Source organism: Botryllus schlosseri, chromosome 6 (genome assembly GCF_051294905.1).
Source record: "Botryllus schlosseri isolate E-star chromosome 6, Bs_hap1, whole genome shotgun sequence".
NCBI lineage: Eukaryota > Metazoa > Chordata > Ascidiacea > Stolidobranchia > Styelidae > Botryllus > Botryllus schlosseri.
In genome coordinates this window covers 22,453,810-22,473,823 of record NC_137241.1, presented here as the reverse complement: position 1 = coordinate 22,473,823, position 20,014 = coordinate 22,453,810, and the positions used below count along the sequence as shown (strand labels likewise).

The following is a 20,014-nucleotide window of genomic DNA, read 5'->3' as shown; positions in this document are numbered from 1 at the left end:
ATTGTCTGCATGCACTCGTTTGAAGAAAAGGATAAAACAAACAGATTTCTTTCAAATAATCAATTTTAATCCAGCTTCACATAATATACATTATTACACACAAGCAATTATATGCCCTTCGGAAATGCGCTTTCTAACACCTCGTAATAATTATGATGATGTTATTTATTCCCGTTTTCCAGTTAAAGCTAATAAGCTGAATTATAAGAATTTGGAACTGATGTACATTGTTCAGAAGATTCCGGTCACGATTCCACGATGAGTCATAAGAAACTTCGAAGAAAGCCCAATATGAATCGATCTATATAAAACGCTATACCATAGGGAAAAATCAGATATTAAGCAAATCTATACTCGCCTTTTTTGATTAGTTGCGTTACGATATGATTATAGCTCATAGTAAGATTGCATTAGGAGCACAAATGATTCAAGCGTAAGGAGCTGTATGAAGCCACGTGGCGTCTAATGGCAAAAGTTCGAAACAAAAAATCCCAACCCAGAAAAGGCAGTGTCAGAGTGGAACCATAGAATACTACGTCGGTCATAAATATCTATCGTATAGTCACTACCGGCATAGTTGAAGTATCCATTTTTCCAATTCAATCGCACGTTAGCCATATTGAAGCCCTGGTACAATATTAGGGAATCCGATTTGTCAATATCGACTCTTTTAAATGTATATCTGGACGTATCATCCTCTTCGTAGCACTCAATGTACCAGAAAAAGTCAACGTTATCGGGATAATATTCCGAAAAATCGGGTGACCCAATATAATATCTATGACCGCGGTACGGTTGAAGAAGATATGCGTACGCTGAATTTTTATTTCCTAGAAACCCACATTCCTGACTTGTAGAGCAATAATCCATTCTGAATCCAGACCCGGCATCGTTGTCGTTGGTGGAAAACTGTAACGTCAAATATCGTCCAGACGTTTGACCACTTAGTCCTTGTTGATCCCCGCCAAGAGTATAAATTAGTGGCGAGGACGTGGAACTGCCATCATATAAAGACAGCAGGTCGCAACAAGATTCTGTCGCAAAAGCATCGAAGTAAAACATGATGCTACCGGAGGCAACTTCAATGAATGTAACTTGATAAAAGCTGTTTGGGTATGCGTTCGGGAAGGATGGTGACATGACTGATCCTATTTCGCGATTGATATAGCAATTCAAGCCACTTTCGAACTGATACTGAAGTTTGAATCGCAATGTGCTGGAAACGTCCGCTACGATTAGCAAATTCGTCGATGAGCTGCTGACCGAGGAACCAACAGGACAATAATAATTACTACAGCTTGCTATTAATGGGGAATCAGTCGAACTTCCATCATAAAAATCTAGCATGCGGTATGAGGATGAAGAGCTAGACGAGGTAACGATCTGCTGAAACGTTGCCTTGACTTGGTATCCGAGAGGTGCTTCTATTATCCAACTGCATTCTTCATAGAGCGCATAGTTAGGATAATTTACATTGGTAATTTGGCCAGGTGCGACCGTATGAAGTGATCTATATTCGCAATATGGAATATTTTCACCATCGATTTCTTGGAAACTGTACCAGTATCTCGCATTATAACCGGATGAGGTAGGGCTGATTATTACCAACATTTCATTGGAAGACGACGCGACGCTTATTCCGTTACGAGAGTCTCCGGTCGTAGACCACAGCAGCCGGTCCAATTTTGAACTTCCATCATAAAATGAAATTTGAGCATAAGTCTCCTCAAACTCACGCAAAGTTGCGGCAACTTTCTTTGATTCATCAACCCGCAGCAACCACTGACAGTCGTGAGAAATGACAACATTGGAGGGGTAGTTCACATTACGCACAGTCCCGCCTGGTCCGCCATTTATGAACTCCGCGGTTTCCGAGCAATTCGTATATGCCCGGTCGTTTCTGTACGTTAGTTCGAACCCTTTATCAGTGATTGACTTATCACTGTCAAACACAATTGTAGCCGTGTTCCCGTCGCTCATGTATTCTATGTCGTCGCCACCCATTCCTGACAGGGTCGCCAGAATTTCGTCTCGATCAATCGACGCGCCGTTATAAATGTACAGAAAGTCGAACCCCTCTTCCAAGTTCAACGACGTAACTGCCATGCGAATAACGGAAGCCACATCCCTGGCCGTGATTATCCACACTTGATAATCGTTGTTTCCGTAGTGATGCGGGTAATGCGGCGAAGTGATCGCGTGCCAGGAAGTGTCATTTTGCTCCAAAAATATCTCATCAGCTCGTCGTGCAAAGTACTTCCCATACAAACCTCTTTTGGGAATGATCTTATCAATCGTGTTGAAAACGACTGATACCTGATTCGATGATACATTGAAGTAATACGGTAAGATCGTGAGATAACTTAAATAATTTAATGAGGCGTAGACCTTGCTCGTATTGCGGTCGATTACTTGTAATGTTTCACCTTCAAACACATCAAAATCGATAATCCTGAAATCAATAGTATACCCAGTCTCAACTGCGATATCCCAAACAATCCTTGAATTAGCAGGGTAAAAGTCGGGATAATTGGGTGATTTTAAAGTGCCGGAATCATCGAGCATTATTACAGTACCGTTGTTGTGTTTTTCTTCATCAGTTTGATCATCTTCGGTTATAATTTCCCTTGTAGTCGGATGAAACTCAAGAGCGAACCCGCCATCATTTACCAATGAGTCGGTCTGAAACTTCACGAACATACTGGACCGCGTTGTAACTAACGATTCGGGACCAGTTATATCTCCTGATCCGACATAAAGCAGAGGATATGTGTCAGTTGGTCCGTCGTAAATGTACAAATGATCGCAACATGCCTCTGTGTCGAAGCTGATCATATTTGCGGCGATCACCATGTCATAAATGGGTGCATCGATAAGCCAAGTAAGGTCCGCGCTATTGGGATAGTTGTCCGGATAATTCGGAGACATTAAAACACCGATAAAATTACGGGCAGACTCGTCAAGATCTATCGTCACATCAGTACGATAAGTTTCTTTTTCCGTTTCCGCAATTTTAGTGTTATCAGTGTCAACGGCAGGAATCATGTAGCTCAGAGAGACCGACAATGTATCACCTGGTGCGATATTTACAGTTGCTGCTACAGCCTGGTCCGGATCCAACTCGTCAGTGCGACAGTCAGAACACCTATCTACGTCACCTAACATAACTGCGCTTAGACCTTTCGAAACAGAATCGCGATATTCCACGGTGGCTTCTTCGACTGACATTCGCGAATGTCTGTCGTATCTGTACGTTTTCCCCTCGTTGTGAATGGTGAAATCCATTAAAACTGCGTTACCTGGCATCAGCTCGCTTATGGTCGTTCGCGCGGGATTCGTAGTGTCGTTGTTTTTCATGAAAAATTGAAATTCTTGAATATTAGCTGTGGATATATCTTCAACGCCGGATCCGAGTTCTTCCTCGTCCTCAAGAGTCGCCAAAATTTCATCGCGGTGAGTCAATGAACGCCGGTGACGAATCAAATGAGATGAAATGGAGATCTGAAAGTAATAAATCAGAAACTTGACAAAATGTTTTCATCTACACGTGACAAATATATCGACAATTAGGCTAAAATACAGGGTTTCACTTCGTAAGCAGCGTTATATTTCTGAATTCGTGATCCTGATGACTGATGAGTAACCGCAGTGGATATTAATTCGTGACACGAGTAACTAGTATAGCGCCTTTGTCACATCCAATTCGTGCCTTGTGGGTTGTGGCGTCGTATCTGCTATCTACGTCGTAACGAATCTACGGCATCCCGTCATTGATAAAAGAATTTACAACGCCTCACTACATTTTTCCTCTTGGCTACGCGTATATGCTATTGCGTATTGCGTTGTGCAATCGTATACCTCGCTGTGATAGAAGTACATATTCACGCTAATATAATTGGTAGCCTATTCCTATGATTTACATATTTATAAAGAAAACGATAAAGCGATAGATTTTGTTGTTAACGTAGAGGTGTATCCATCAGGCCCATATCATGGATACTTCGAAAACAGCTCGCATCTGTTGCTCCGGGACCCACTATGGCATCTACGTTAATTTGGTCTACAAACTGGACACTGGAAATTGAACTATCACCTCCATCGCATGAGTTGTCATGACAGTGGTCTCTGCGAAACGTGCGGCGTACCAGAAACTGTCGAACATTTCCTACTAACGTGCCCTCGATACTATCACCAGAGACAATATTTAAAAAATGTAGCTGAACAGAACAGTGTGAGCTTTAACTTGGTCTGTCTGTTGACTGATCCGCGTATGGTTAATCCAGTCATAGAATTTGTTGTATTGTGTAGACGTATATGATTCAATTATTAGCTCCCCCAGGCCTGGTGCACAAGACCTTAGTAGAGCTTCTTGGAGGTACAGAACTTCAATATACAATTAAATAGCATATTCATATTGAAATGAACCCGAATATTTTCGGCTGACACTCGTCAGGGGTAATCGTCAGCAACTAGTAGAGAATCAACTTTTATCAAAATACACCAACCAAAACTATGTCAACAAAAGGAGTTCGTGTACCACCTAAAAATAGTACATTGAACGCTCTCTCATTCGAAATTTCATGCTGGTGACGTCATATTTTGTGATACGATTGTTGATATACAATGTTCTTTCCAATTCTCTACTAGTTGCAGACGATTACCCCTGACGAGTGTCAGCCGAAAATATTCGGGTTCATTTCAATATGAATATGCTATTTAAGACCTTAGTAGTCGAGCACCATAAAACCCCTTATACATACATACATACGTTAATTTGGGGGTATCAATTTATTTGCGATTACTTTTTCGTCTGTATGAATAACAGCACCATATGAGGAGATGTGGTCAAAGTAGTCAAGTAGGCTACTCAAGTAGAAGTTGAAGTATCCACACAAAAATCTACTCTAGCACGAGTAGAAGTAGTTGTTGATTGTTATTTCATTGGCGACTATAACGCAAGTGGTTTTGTTCGCCATATCCAAAAAAAGGCATTTAAAACCTAGGGTCACATTACAAAATTCGAACTCAAATGTATGGCTTTGTAGCGAGAGAAAATTCCACAACGTATGGAAAATATGCGCGTCAGTCAACAAGTTCGTTACGGTGTTCTTTCTCCGACATGTGTCCTCGAGAACTCTTCTCTGGTAGACGTAGTGCTTTTAAAACCAGCTGCACTAGGTACCATAGTCGGGGTAAAATGGGACAAGCGGCGAGGAAGACAGCATTAAAAAAAACACGTCAGTTAGCAAGAAACTGAAAACTGCTGAAGAAAATGCTCGATTAACAGGTGCCCAACACCAGTATTAGCTTACATCCCGGAGTTTGGAATCATAATGAAACTTGCATGAGGATCGCTGCCGGCTCGTCGATCCACATTGAATATGGGGGTGGTAAGATAACCTTAAAGTCCTCCATTTATTGCGTGACACTTCAAGAGATGCTTTTTAAGGGAGTGTAAATTTCTGTACATTTTATATACTTTGCAAAATATGCCTTTGGATATCGATGGACCATTGTACCCCAACCAAATTGCCCCAGTGTGCCTCACCCACTCTTTCAGAGCAAAACCAAAAATGCTAAAACCACAATCATGCGCCTAAAATAGCATACATGGCGACTAGTAACTGCTCTGACCAAACTGTGTACTGATATCAAACAATAGGAACGAGATATACCCACCTAAAACACTATCGAAATGCAGCGATGTAAATTTACACATCAGGATTACGGTTGACATGACACTACTAAATCATCCAAGTGGTATATATTTTTCCTGGTGGGTCTTTAAAATATTCACGATGTACCATTGTACCCCTGTATCCATTGTGCCCCACATTCCCCTACATTTTGTGAGAGCAGAGTGCTATTTAGTGAAACGTAAACATTGTCAACGATGAGCATAACCAGGCGCGCAGCCAGCCGAAAAGTAAGGGTGGTTGAAATAAAAGCTAGTGTTTGGATTTTTTCAAATTTACCGATATAGTATCAATTCATGAGGGTTACATGCGTAAATGACGATCATACAAGCTTCTCGCGTTGATGAACTTACGCGTAAGATAAGCTTGCCAACGAGTCCGGAAGTGCTGTCAATTAGCGGCATTAACAATTAAATACACGCGCTCACCAACAGCCTCGCTGACGATTTTCGCAAGTCAAAATGTCCGAGTCTTTCATGGAATCTGTTCTATGTCTCCCATTTCTCAACTTCAAAATCTCAAGCCTTGACACACATCTTCTGATCGTTATGTTTTAGTATTAGCGGAATTGGAAATCAATTACGCATGTTGAAGTCTGTTGAGGACATTCAGTTTCGCGATGCCACTCTTTAGCAGAGGTGGTTAGTAACGAAGTACTTCTACTTTTTCGAAGTACTAAAGTAGTTTTCCTCTACTTCTGGTACTTACTCAAGTAGATCTGATTTTCGCTACTTCTACTTCTACTTCGTGATATTTTGTGATCTACTTACTTACTTTTCGCTATTTTCAGTTTGTCAAGTAGGAGTAGTTCAATCTTCCAATCAGGAAGATAGCCTGAGGAATTTCGGGGCTGTTTTCATGGAGTATCAACATTTAATTTTCATAAAATTTTAGTAAAGCCCAGAATTTTCGTCGCGCTTCGCGCGCAGTGGATGCAGTTTGACCAGTATGATTTCACGAAAGTATCAGTGAAAATAATTTAGGTAGAAGGTTGACGTGGTTCCGTTCACACCACATTGTCGCCCTTCGCCCATATCAAATAATAACGTTTGAAAGTGATGTTTCGCAATCTAGCATTTACTCGTCATATCGTAATCTAGCATGTCCATGGCGTGTCCAAATCTGGAAAAGTAGACTCAAGACCAATGTTCCCTCTAATTTTTCACGAGTCTGCGCAAACACGCCAACTCACTGCGCAGGCCCATCGACAACAGTGCTCAACCAGTCCCCCCATATGGTGATGAACCGAACTTCTGGGGGGCTTCGCCCCCCAGACCCCCCTCTTTCCGTACACTTTTAGCCGCTACTTATCATTTACATTGGGTGTCCGTTAAGCGGGAGTATAGTCTGGACACGCGAAGCGCGAAATATTTCTATAATTCATGATTGAATCGGTCAATATTACAGGGAATTGCATATATATTGCTATCAATTTTGATCCTCTCTCTGCTCACGTAATCAGATTTAACGGTAGAGCTGAGTGAGGTGTGTTGGAAAAGGTATGGCCCCTAAATAATAATCAAACCCGTACCCGTTGGTATAATGACTTCGGTACGTGATGCTATTTCGTGTCCTCCTATCTGCTGTGTCAAAAGATATTGAAATCGCCCAAACGTACTAAACTAAGACGTACACGATTTCAAATTGTTATTTCTTCTTTGAAAAAGCTTCCAAAATTTCTAAAAAAATACTACATGATTTATGCTTATTCACGAAATAATTTTGGTTCCCCTTCGAGCTCGGGCCCCCCAATTGGGGGGTTTGGGTTCGGCAGTTACGGTCCTGTGCGTAACACCAGACGTGCGTGCATCCATTCGAGTCCCATGATTCACTGATAGAATCAAAGTAGGCCTACAGCATTTACATTTTGTTTTATTGCACGACACCAGATAATCACATTATGAGGAAAGAATGGGAACTACGCTCTAAACATGATGCGGTCTCGACGTGAAGTTAAGCCATTGGGGGCATTTTTCCGAAAGCCACTGCGTTTGGGCTTCAGCTGAAATATTTTCGGGATATGCACCATAACACACGTGCGACTCTGTGGCATCGCAAAGAGTTAAGAAGCATTCACGAGCAATGGCGATAAACCTCGACATCATGGATATCGCACGTGTGCTGTGGTGCATATTTGGAGGATGTTTCGGCTTCAGTTCCAGTGCGGTGGCTTTCTGAAGATATTGAATGCTATTTTTTTCCATATTTTGCTTCTCGACATATTTTGCAAGGCAGTCCTTTCTCGCTCGAAAAAGAAAAATTCTCACGTAATTGTGCAATTTTTTCTGTTTTCGCATGCTCCGACACGACAACCATTTCATGTTAAACGAATCGCACTTCTTTAATAGTTTGGCTTGGTGAGGTGATGATAAGCTACCATTCGTTTTGCCATTATTAAATGAGGTCAGCATAAACACTGCAGAATTAGCGAATATTCGCTCGACGTTGGCCACACAGGCAAGCAGCTATAGCCAAAACACCAGTAGCAAGACAAATGGACGCCTGTAACCGCAAGTACTGTAGACGGCGAATGGTAATTTTGTACGACCATATGTGACGTCACAATAAATCCGTGTAAATGGTGACACACTATAGATTACTAGTAGACATACACGCACGAGAACGAACTTAAAATCAATTAAAGCGATCGATGTAGGCCAGGGCTGGCCAACCTTTTCAGCCAACGGGCCACATTCGATTGACGAATTATTGCGCGGGCCACCAGCCGCGCGAAGCGCGAAAAAATTTTTTGGAGTTCATAGGTCAATAATATTGTCATTTGTCTATATTGCGGGCTTGTTGTATATCGCTGGGCTAAGTTTGCGAGGACTGGGCTGGGCTATTCGGCGCATGGACATATCGATATCGAAAGATGCGACCAACATGCGTCAATCATTTCGTGCCTAGGTTTCATAGTCGACGGTCTTACTGCGAGCGCAAACGCAATGTCGCATATGTTGAACGACACTTTGTCTCGTAATCGCGAATATAGTTAGACTCAATCTGATACATTAGGTGTTCTTCCATTTTCACAAAAGGGCAACAATATTAAAAACAAGAAATCGAGTGACAACATGTTGCGCCAAGCTTGTAGAAAATTTTTACCTTTGATAAATCTACCGCAAATTATTCTGCTTTATTGTAGTGTAAGAAGATATACCAATATGTGAATGGCTGATGGATCTGTCAATGCGTCGAATCTGATATTTTAGTCATCACATCTCAAGTGTTGCGACCAGACTAATCAAATGTTTGCTTGGCCTTGCAAGTTCACAATCTGTGCAATCCATTTTTGATGATATTAGAAATTTCAGAAATGTCCTCGCGGGCCACTCAAAACCTTCTCGCGGGCCACATGTGGCCCGGGGGCCACGGGTTGGCCGGCCCTGATGTAGGCCTAGTGGCCTACCGCGTTAAAACACTAATGTGACGTTTTAATGCCAACAATATGCGCTCATTACTATCAAGACATACAGTCAGATTATAGATTACTAACCTACGGAGGTTAGGTCAGATATAATGATACGAATATTCAAGTCTGAATGAAGCAAGAACAATATCAGCGTATTATGACCTTATCGACAGAAGATTCCCGTTCAAACGAATCGAATAAAATCAAAATTTGTACTATGCTGAGAAGCTGACGTATAATTCAACGCCCTTCAGTGCACAGTTGCAGCATTTCCCGATCAACGTTTGCAAAGGGATGGATTTTTTCAACAATATTGGCGCTTGTACTTGCATATTCTGCATATTATCCCATCTTTTATTATCCATCCATATTATCCAGATTTGCCTGATGATGACTTCGAAAATTCACGGCATGTAATTGTACAGTAAATCTTACGCAATGTTCATGCCCCGCGGAAAAGACTATTCTTTAGTTTCTCGCAGATTAACTTCGACCTAGCACATTGTTATTGATAACTTTGTTAAACCATGTTATTTCGCCATCCCAGAAAAGATTGCGCTATTGAAATGATATCAGTATCGCTTACGCGTGCGAGACCATACTTGAAGAAAAATATCTTTCGTGAGGCGCACGTGATTGCAAATTCTCATTTCTTCACGTAGCGCAATATCTACCTATGCGGGCAGCACTTATACCTCGGTTTCAGACTTCAGCGATAGCAGTATTTGCCTCTGGCAATGTTCTCTTTAATTTTTCACGAGTCATCGCGCCTGCGCGGTCCCTTGGACAACAGTGTGCAACGACTAAAAACAGTCATCACTTCGGATTTTTTGTGCGCAGCCTAGATTTTCTGTGCGCAGAGACCGTTTCAGCACTGCGCATTTGCGCACGTGCGCAGCTTAGAGGGAACATTGCTCAAGACTATTTTTTAGTTTTAGAGCTGATTTAGCATACCACCTTTGAAACTTTCTGGACTAAAAACATGAAATACATGTTCGGCTTTTAGAAGTAGTCTTTATATTTCACTTTCAATTCCCAGTATCATATACTTTGAGGTATAATTAATATTAGTCCTTTTGTCTGGATAACATACATATTACATGTTGTAGTATAAAAGCAAGTGTAGTAATGCCTTTAATTTCTGGATATAAAGCTACACAATATGGCATTTTTATGGTCCACCATATTTTTTATTAACGTTTACTAATCGCGCAAAGTGTTTACACCGTATCCTATACAACTTCTCCGTATTGCTCTTCGACTAAACTACGGGGGTTATAATATGGGGAATGGCGCCATACCGTGCTATTTTCTAAAACGTGCTGTTCGAGAAAACAGAGGATTAGCATCGCATTTCCATATCAATACTATCATTTTCATTCCATGATGTGGACGAATGCTTATGCTATCGAAAATTGGATGCCTGCTGGTATGCATCAATATGAATCAAGCTCGTTACCTATCGCATAGCTCAATTTGCACCTTTTTACAATCCATGTGAACGAATTATAGGATCGTTTTCACAACTACTTACTTACTTGAGTACTTTTAAAGTCAGTCAATTCTACTTCTACTTCAAGTAGTTCTTGATGGCTTAAAGAATAAGTACTTCTACTCGTATTTGAGTAGATTTTTTCGTCACTACTTCTACTTCTACTTGAGTAGATTTCTAGACTACTTTAACCACCTCAGCTCTTTAGTCAGTACGACATAACAGTCGCTAATCAGCATACACCTAACGGCATTGTCCCTAAGTCTAAAAACTATCAAGAGATAGGAGCAAGAGCCTGCAAAGCCCGAGACGCCATAGTTAGGCCAGCGATGATATCTTTCGCAGCAGTCTATTGCAGATGCAATTGTGTAGGCCAGTAATGAAAAACAATATCAGCGCGAGATCGCGTTACGTTGTGCGCAGACGATCCTGCTAATTGGCAACACGCTTTTCGCTAATTGGCCGCACGCAGCACTGGTATACGAGTATTAGAGTTGAAATGTCCATTTCAAAAGGACGGGGTTCCGCGTTTGAAAAGGAGGCCTCCTAGCTACGCGCCTGAGCATAATATGGTCATATAATGTGAAAGAAAATTGTGAGATGTGGCAAGTGGCCCAAACGTGTTCTCATGTAAGATTATTTTGACAGTGTCGAATACAGTGGTTCTTAAACTTTTCCTGCAGCGCCCTTTATCGAAAATTTCCTAGGTCTAGCTCCTCCTCCCCATTTTTAAGGACGGTAGTAAAAACAGAAGGTAAGAGTTCGAAGAAGAAATATTCTGAAAATTTAATTTTGTAGCTCTCAAATACAAATATATTTAGTTAATCATTTTGACCAAATAGCTCCAAAGCATCTTGCACAGAGGTCTCTCACTCTCAAAAGTGGTACAATGCCTTTTGCTTCGATTTCGACACGCTGTGCGCTGTGAGATAAATACCTATTTCAAAGCATTTTGTGGAAAATAACCCGGGCTAGCGTGATGGGAGTATTTTAACAGGTTATTGGCCATCTAAGAGTACGTGCAATTCATTTTACATGAATTATAATATAACACTACATTCATGGAACATGTTGCAAACATTGTCGGCATCTATTTCGCACATAGCGCGACGAAAAATGTCGAGATTTGACAGATTTTTTTAAATGTTAATTTGAACGAGAACTCAGGGATATATAGAACTGATATTCTACTATATTATCATCCTACATGTTACATACTACATACTATTTATTATCATACCCTACTGCAACCTCTACTGCGACGCCTTTTTTTTCAGCGCCCCATATCGCCCTGAGCGTTTTCGCCCCCTACAATATCCAAATCGCTTCTTGAGAGGCGCTGGCGACCAGGTTAAGAAACACTGGTCTAATTCCACGCTGTTGTTATGATAATTTCACTCATACAAGTGAAACAAGCTTATCCTAAAATTCCTCCATTTTTTAAAATCAAAATTGTAAAAAGTAAGTATGTTTCCGTTAAAACAGTTTAGGCAGAAGTGGAAGTACATTACACATAACTATTTGCGTAAGCACACAAGAGTATATTCTGACACAGGCAGAAGTAATTCGTTACAGACCACCTCTTGTTGCTAGCGACTTCTTGGCAACAGAAAGGTGGTAAACAATCGAGACCCCGTGAAATAAATGTTCACCAGACAATAGAAATTACCCAATGTGCGCGGACTATAAAGCTACAATGTCATACAAACCTTATACAGAGTACTTTCGTGAAAACCTTGGCGATGATAGTCACAACGATTTTGGAAGAATGGAAGAGAGGTACTAAGGGCGATCGGACTGTCACGTGAGATGATGGTAGATTACAGGCGGAACTTGAAGAGAGAACGTTACACCGATATATCTATACGAATTAAGGTCATCAAAACCAAAATTAAACCAACCTCTACATTTCTAGACGATTTGTTAATTATTTTAATATTGCTTTTATCTTATTTTATTTTAATCACCTCTTTTATCATCTCAAAAACGTGACAGAAACAAAATAATGCCAGATTCGGATTCAACGCCCCCAAATGAGAAAGATGATGCTCAAACACAATAAGCCGCAAAAATAGTGCAGACCAGTAATTGCTACTCAAATTATATTGGTTTCGCTAACACTTTCCAACCAAACTAAAAGAAAATCTCTTTCCTGAGACGCACGCAATTCCAAATTCGTATTTCTTCATCAAACCGCATACAGTCTCGGTGCGTTGTGGGGCGGAATTTATGGTAGGTGCCGAATTGCCAGTGTCTGATATTTCCGCACTAGAAGGTTTCACACTAGGGATGGTGCGAACCTCTAAAAGGTTCCGGTTCGTGTGAACGCGTTTTTAAAACGTTCTGTGTGAACGCGAACGTGAACCATATTGCTAATTCCCACCGGGGATATCCGCCCAGATTTTTACAATTTTGACAGGACCGGATCGGAGCCGGATCACTACTTTTTCTGTTACGGCCGGAGCCGGGTCGGAGCCGCATCACTACTTTTTTGATCCGGCCAGAATCTTTATGGATAAGCATAACTTTTATAACTATATAACTACCAACCAACCACACGTAAATAACCACCAAGCCAGTATGAACATAAACGAGGCATATTTATCAATTCACGGAACCTCCGTACCGAATAGGGCCGGATTTCTGGCAGGACTTTTTCATTTTTGGCCGGAACCGCATTGGAGCCGGATCAGTACTTTTCCCGATGCGGCCGGAGCCGGATCGGAGCCGGACCAGAGAATTGCACAACCGGATCGGAGCCGGACCAGAGAATTTGTCGATCCGCTCCGCACTACCGCATTGTCGATTTAATTGACCTTCGCATTGATACTATCAAACACAATCGCCGCTAACGGACACAGAGGAGCGCATGGATGCCAAGCGCCTTTCCACGCCGACCGTGTAGTACGCGTGAGATTGTGCTACAATCATACGAAGAAAAATAACACTAATGATAATTATGATTAATTTGGTCCGATGATATAAACATGGAGGATATTCCAACGTTCCGAAGTAACATATCGCTTATCGTAACTTCCACTTCCCAAAACTATCAGGTGATAAGCGCCATTTTTTCAATAAACAACAAAAACAACTTGGATATTTAGAATTTTAGATCAACTTGTAAAACTTGAAAATTATTTCCGGTGTTTCGCTCGGATTACCATAACGCTATATCAATTTTGACATATGCATCAATTTAATTCACAAAGTTGCAGCTTCTTGGAGTTATGCTACGCCATGTCCGCCTCCAACATTCATCGTAACTTCATTAAATCGGGTTCCCTTTGATTAAAGAATGGTTACCGCTGATGTTGGCTAAGGAATCTGACTAATGAGGGAGAGAGAATTCTTTTATTCGTCAAATTATGCAATACAGTAGAGGCAATGTTCACAAACATTCACGTCCAATAATGACATATTTTTTATTTGCCTAAATATATATTAGCCTACATGGGAGACCCGATATGACCGACGTCTTCAAGGTCGGAGTCATCTTGTAATCAGAAAATAACAATTTGACCCAAGTACACAGTGATAATATTATTAACTTATAAAATCAAACAAAACAACAATTGCATTTCTTCACATACATATATTCTTAGAGTTTTCTGCAATGCCTTGGATAAAGACCTACGGATTTGTGGTGTGGTATATGTCGCGCTTACTCCGTAATGACTGTATCGTGGGTATTCGTCATACCCGCAATTTCGCCATCAGCACAACACCGAAGGCCAATTGTGTGGTTCGAAAAGTAACGATCACCATGCATGTCACAAAATGGGATTGATGCTTATGTGAGCTGAGAAATTTAACTAATTAGTAATGAGACGAATATATTGCGACGCCAGAGGACAGAAGCGTGACCTTGCCGCACATGTCGATTTGGAGGCGCGCATTCCGCACGCCGAGAAACACCGTCTCCTTTCTGAATTGGATGAGCAAATGCACGTCTTTTGTTGATAGTTTTTCAATTGTAGCGTGAAATTGGACGGTGTGTTATTGTATATGCCTACGAATTGAAATTCATTCTATCGCGTGATCGTTGCGACGGCTATTCTAACCGAACCATTCGATAGTTTTCGGAGCTGGAGCCGGGAGCAGTGGCATCAATGAGCTCCGGAGCTGGAGCCGGAGCTAATTTATCATAGAAGAGAGCTCCGTAGCAGGAGCTGGAGCAGTTTAAATTTACGACTGCTCCAAAGCCATGTGAGTACTACCACTGATATACGGGTGTGAATATACACCCATGGCACACGAAACCAGACCCTATAGCTCAGACTTATACCGCGGTATAAACCGACAACAGTATTTTAATCCAAATTATGCATGCACGTAGGAAGGAACCTACGAAGGTATGCACGTAAGCACGTAGGATTTATCACCGCGATACAATTCTAAGTTAGGTTCTGTTTTCGCGTACCACCCTTTTCGACCCTTTAGGCGTGAATACACACTCTTTTCCCGAAGAGTGTATACTGTATAGGCTCCTTTACGGCATCCAAGGTTGCCGGCCGCTAAGAGCATAGCATCAAACTGATATATATCTTTTTTAACTCACCGACGATCCTCCATCATCTTGTTGTGAGCCATCAGCCACCAACACATGATAGTGCGCATGCGACAATGCCGCCATGCTCGCAATGAGCAGATACAAAAGAGCTTCCATCGTGACCTTCCGAGTCAGACGTTATGAAATCTTGTGGTCATGCTGTTCCTTTTATGCTCATTCGGAAAAATGTCACATCATTCGCTTGAGACGTGCGCCACGTCGGTCGGGCATATGGAACAGTTCCACGGGATGGTTATCCGATAATGTGAGAGCGTATAGAACACATTCAGCAATATTTCAAGCTTTTGTAAACATCTAGTATGGATATTGTGACGTCAGAAAGTAAGGAATATCAGCGATATCTTATCGAAATAAGATCTTCAGACCCGGATCTGCAGGGCCTGAGAGAAAACTCAGTCCATTATTCCGATATGTTCGTATGAGTGCCACCTGTATATGCACGAGATATGTGATGTCTCGGTAAACAATTTAGCAGTGTGTAACACACGAGGTGTTTTTTCATCTAACAAAACGACTGATTCACTAACTGATAGAGTTATGAAAAGAACCAATCAGCTGATCACGGCGATGTGTCATGTCCACGTGATTCTTTGCGATCTTACTGCATAATGAGCGTTCCTATGTGTGTAAAAGTCGAACTCGTGGATAAGTAAATCGTGCTATCCGTGCTCAAAACGTGTTGCGAAGATTTACAAAGTAACTAAGAGCCATGGAGGGCCCGAGGGAGGCATAAGGTGCACCTCATCTTCTCAATAGAGGCTATGACAGAATCGCCTGCACTTGGTTATCTCGCAATATATTCACGATTTTACTTCATCTGTACAAAATCTTACTCCACCTGGAACTTTGTTGTAATAAAGGATTCATCCCGAGAGCATGATCTCCCAGTTCAGCGTGTCCAGGCGTTTGACTATCCGCCGATATTTCGTCGCGCCATCTAGCGGAAGTAATTGTTTCACCAATGACTTGATAAGATACAGGTGCGCTAGAAACACTATATTGACCAGGGCAAACGTAAATGTTGTTGTTAACATTCCCAGCATCGTGATAGGTCAGCAATAATTCTTATTCTTATAAAGGTTGGCTATTAACTAATGTGAATTTTGTCAAACGTAGCAACGTCTTGTTTATTATTTGACATCGCATTGTACATTGTGTGTAACTGTTCAGATGAAAAATGTAACGCAACAATGTTAATATTATATCGAAATGAATATATTATTAGAAATATTGGCTCCGGCTCCGTTGTAAATGCAGGGATTCGACTCGAAATACCTAGCCATCACTACTTTTAGGCATTCTTCCATCTATACAGAGGATACGGTAAGTACAGATTATATGAATAATCCTCACAAGATGTGTTTATTCACATTAATTGAGACAAGTGGCTTATATTATGCTTTGTATCTGCATCTTTAATCTTCTCAGATCAGGCGGAGCTGCGAGATGACCAATACCATAGGAGCGGGCATAATCCGGTGTAGGCATATGAAGAAGTTATTCCAAACTGGGAGCCGTGTAGGCATAACCATCGTATCAACACGTGAAAAATATTTTGACACAACTTTATTGCAAGTGCTCCAAAAGTCGATGTAAAGACTACATTTAATGTGAATAAGATGACAGAGCCAAATGTTTTTAAATTGCAGCTGGGGTACGGCGAGAGGTCATTAAGCATGTAGCTTTAACTAACAGGCGTGCTGTTGAGCGCTATTTAACTGTTTCTCTGACTCTGCGGCTAGCAAGCCTTACTTTATCCAAACGATATATTACAAATCAAGCGACTACAGGATTTCATAAGCCTTTATAGCGTTGATAAGTTTCCTCATCCTATGTATTGTATATAAATTAAAGCAGGGGTGTCAATCATATGGCCCACCATAGGATTTCAGCCGGCACGCAAAAGAATTCTGAGTTACTGAAAAACTCCCTGTACTACCCAGCACGTTTGTAGCAAAAGTTGAGATTCTTAGTAAGAAATACTTTTTCTAAATATTCCCTCAAGACAGCAATATTCATGGCAGCAGTGTTGAGTTTTCTCTCAAGTCACCATTAGGAACAAGTCGGTGACATTGACACCACATTCTGGGATCGCAGAAGGCACAGACGTGCACACTCAGTTTAGAGTTATCTTGAAAAGTCGACCACAAATAGTTATGCGCATGCAGAAGCGGAAACGCCAATCCGAAACCGCTATATGTACAATTGTACAAATGGTACACGCTATACGGCCTGCATGGAAGGTACACAAAGAATATAGTTTCAATATCTTCCTTCGCATCGCTGTATATCTCATTCCGACCCAAAAGCAGCCTCAGCCCCAGCCCTGGTCTCCAGAGAACCCCGAAAGGTGATATAAAAATAATTAGCAAAATCCACGCTTGCATGCACAGTCAAGTCTCTTGTATTCCTGAAAACGAATACGCCGGGCCTACACCGCATCACACTACGCCAGAACAATTTTCGTTCGGAATTGTTAGAGAAAGAGAAATACTATTTGAGCTGTGTGACTGCAAATAGGAATAACGAAGCGAAGAGTCGTGATTGAGATAGTTTTTGAAGAGACACACGAGATTATTATTGATCTCATAGACGACATCGAGTTTACAAATAATGCGTGATGTACGTTACCATAATAAATTTCAGATTTGTATAGGCGCATTATATACTATGCCTGAATATGCAACATTTGGTTGTAGCTTATGTCCAGCAGTTACATTCTATCTCTTCAAATCAGGATTGTCTCGTCTATTACGTAATGGGAAGCATGCGGTTTAGTTCAGGAAAGGCGACAATAGCCCTTTTTAAATTTGCTTACGCTGGAAAAGTTTCAGCATGGCACTTTGGGTTACCTTTTTAAAATTTATGCCCCTGAGGCAGTGTTGGGATCAAGTCACTACCTTCGCGTCACGAGTCATCTCGAGTCATTGCACATTTTGAGTCGAGTCGAGTCGAGTCGAGTCAAGTCAAGTCAAGTCAAGTCAAGTCAAGTCACGAGTCAAGTTACAATTCAAGTCAAATTGAATTTGCGAAGTATGAGTGATGATTCAAAGTCTAGCTGTGTGAAAAACAAATTGATTGGTCATTTATCTTGAATCAATCAACACATATAGTGTAAAATAGACAATACATACGAAAAGGCGTTAGCGTGAGCCAAAATAGAGGATCGAATACGAAGGCTCGAGAACTTGAAGCAAATTAATATGGTAAAATACAGCCATGTACACATCCGTGAGACTATATAAACGCATAAACTACATTCGTTCGATTCAAATCATACAAGAGGGTTGGTTAAGGTGAACACTGCGCAATGTTAGCACTGAGCCGTCTAGAAAACAGAGATAGGCCTACCTTACTATTAAATTAATCTACTGCTATTACATCAACGTGAGCTGCGATAATTTCGTTTGCTGTCAATTGATTTGTGATGTAGCAATGGAGGATCAGTAAGACGTACAATCAGTGATTGACTGGTTGCTCTCACAAGTATCGCGAACAATCCGAACATAAACAAGATACAGTGATATAATCGACACCGTATACTTGATGACTCTCTGAAGCGGCGAGTCAAGTCAAGTCAAGTCATTTTTGCAAAGTGACTCGAGTCATGACTCATGACTCATGACTTGACATCCCAACACTGCCCTGAGGTAATCCGCTGTAATACGACCCGCAATACGGAATCAAAAAGAAGGAATATCGGCCTGGTGTAAATGACCATAGTAGTCGACAAACACCATGAATACCACAAACAACAACAACAACCCGTCGCATTGCCCCTAACGAGAGCAACATTTCGAATCATAATATGTGATATAAAAGTCACAAGGTGGCGCTAAGCAACGTTGCTTCCGCAAGACTCTTTACGACTGTGGATGACTGACCTACGGATAACTAACCTCCGTAGGTTATTTATGTATATTACAACAGAGGCATTTATCGGCCAAATCTAAACGGCGGAACGAGTGGACCACGGAACTTTCCATACTAAACAGCAGAGGTGGTCAAAGTAGCCAAGAAAGCTACTCAAGTAGAAGTAGAAGTAACGACGCAAAAATCTACTCGAGTACAAGTAGAAGTACTTCTTACACAAGCAACCTAAAACTAGTTGAAGTAGAAGTAGAATTTGCTGGCTTTAAATATACTCAAGTAAGTAAGTAGTTTTGAAAACGGTCATAATACTTTTGCATGGACTTTCAAAAGCTGCAATTGAGCTATGAGGAGGGTGCAGAGAGCTTCATGTACAATGCATATTGATGCATCCCAGAAGGTATAAATTTCCGACAGCATGAGCATTCGACTGAATCATGAGATGTAAATGATTGTTTTGCTATGGAAATGAGATACTAGCCTTTTGTTTACTAAAACATCCCGTTTTAGAAAATGTCATGGCATGTTACGGCCATACGCGCATATTACGGCCTTTAATGTAGTCGAAGAGCAATACGGAGAAGTTGTATGGATACGATGTTAACACTTTGCGCGAATCGTATACGATGATAAAAAATATGGCATAATGTTAAAATGCCATATAGTGCAATTGTATCGTAGGAAAATAGACGGCGATGCTACACTTGCTTTTAAATGTAAACATATATGTTCTCCAGACAAAAGAACTGAAAGTAATTAGAACTCAAAGTAATGATACTCTGAATTGCGAACGACAACTTCCAATACTACATCAGAAAAGCGGAAAATGTATTTTATGCCTTTTGTCGTGACAGTTTTAACGGTGGTCTGTTAAAACAGATCTAACGTTCAAAAAGTCAGAGCCCACTTTTCCAGATTAGGACACGCCATGGGCTGCTAGATTACGATATGATGGGTAAATGCTAGATTGC

General features: G+C 41.1%; 1 protein-coding gene across 1 annotated transcript; it reads right to left on the bottom strand.

Moving 5' to 3' along the window:
* Positions 1 to 45: 45 nt before the first annotated feature.
* Positions 46 to 15,428, bottom strand: LOC145441580 (cubilin-like). Its single transcript, XM_080319476.1, has 2 exons — positions 15,162 to 15,428; positions 46 to 3,501 (listed from the first exon to the last, which is right to left on the bottom strand). The coding sequence occupies exons 1-2, from the start codon at positions 15,267 to 15,269 to the stop codon at positions 463 to 465; spliced, it is 3,147 nt and encodes a 1,048-aa protein (XP_080175602.1). The 5' UTR covers positions 15,270 to 15,428; the 3' UTR covers positions 46 to 462.
* Positions 15,429 to 20,014: the final 4,586 nt, after the last annotated feature.

Excerpts from the sequence above, each read along its gene's own strand:
- LOC145441580 (XM_080319476.1), bottom strand. The coding sequence starts at position 15,269 with ATGGAAGCTCTTTTGTATCTGCTCATTGCGAGCATGGCGGCATTGTCG. Across the intron at positions 3,502-15,161 it reads AAGATGATGGAGGATCGTCG|ATCTCCATTTCATCTCATTT; the intron begins GTGAGTTAAAAA and ends TATTACTTTCAG.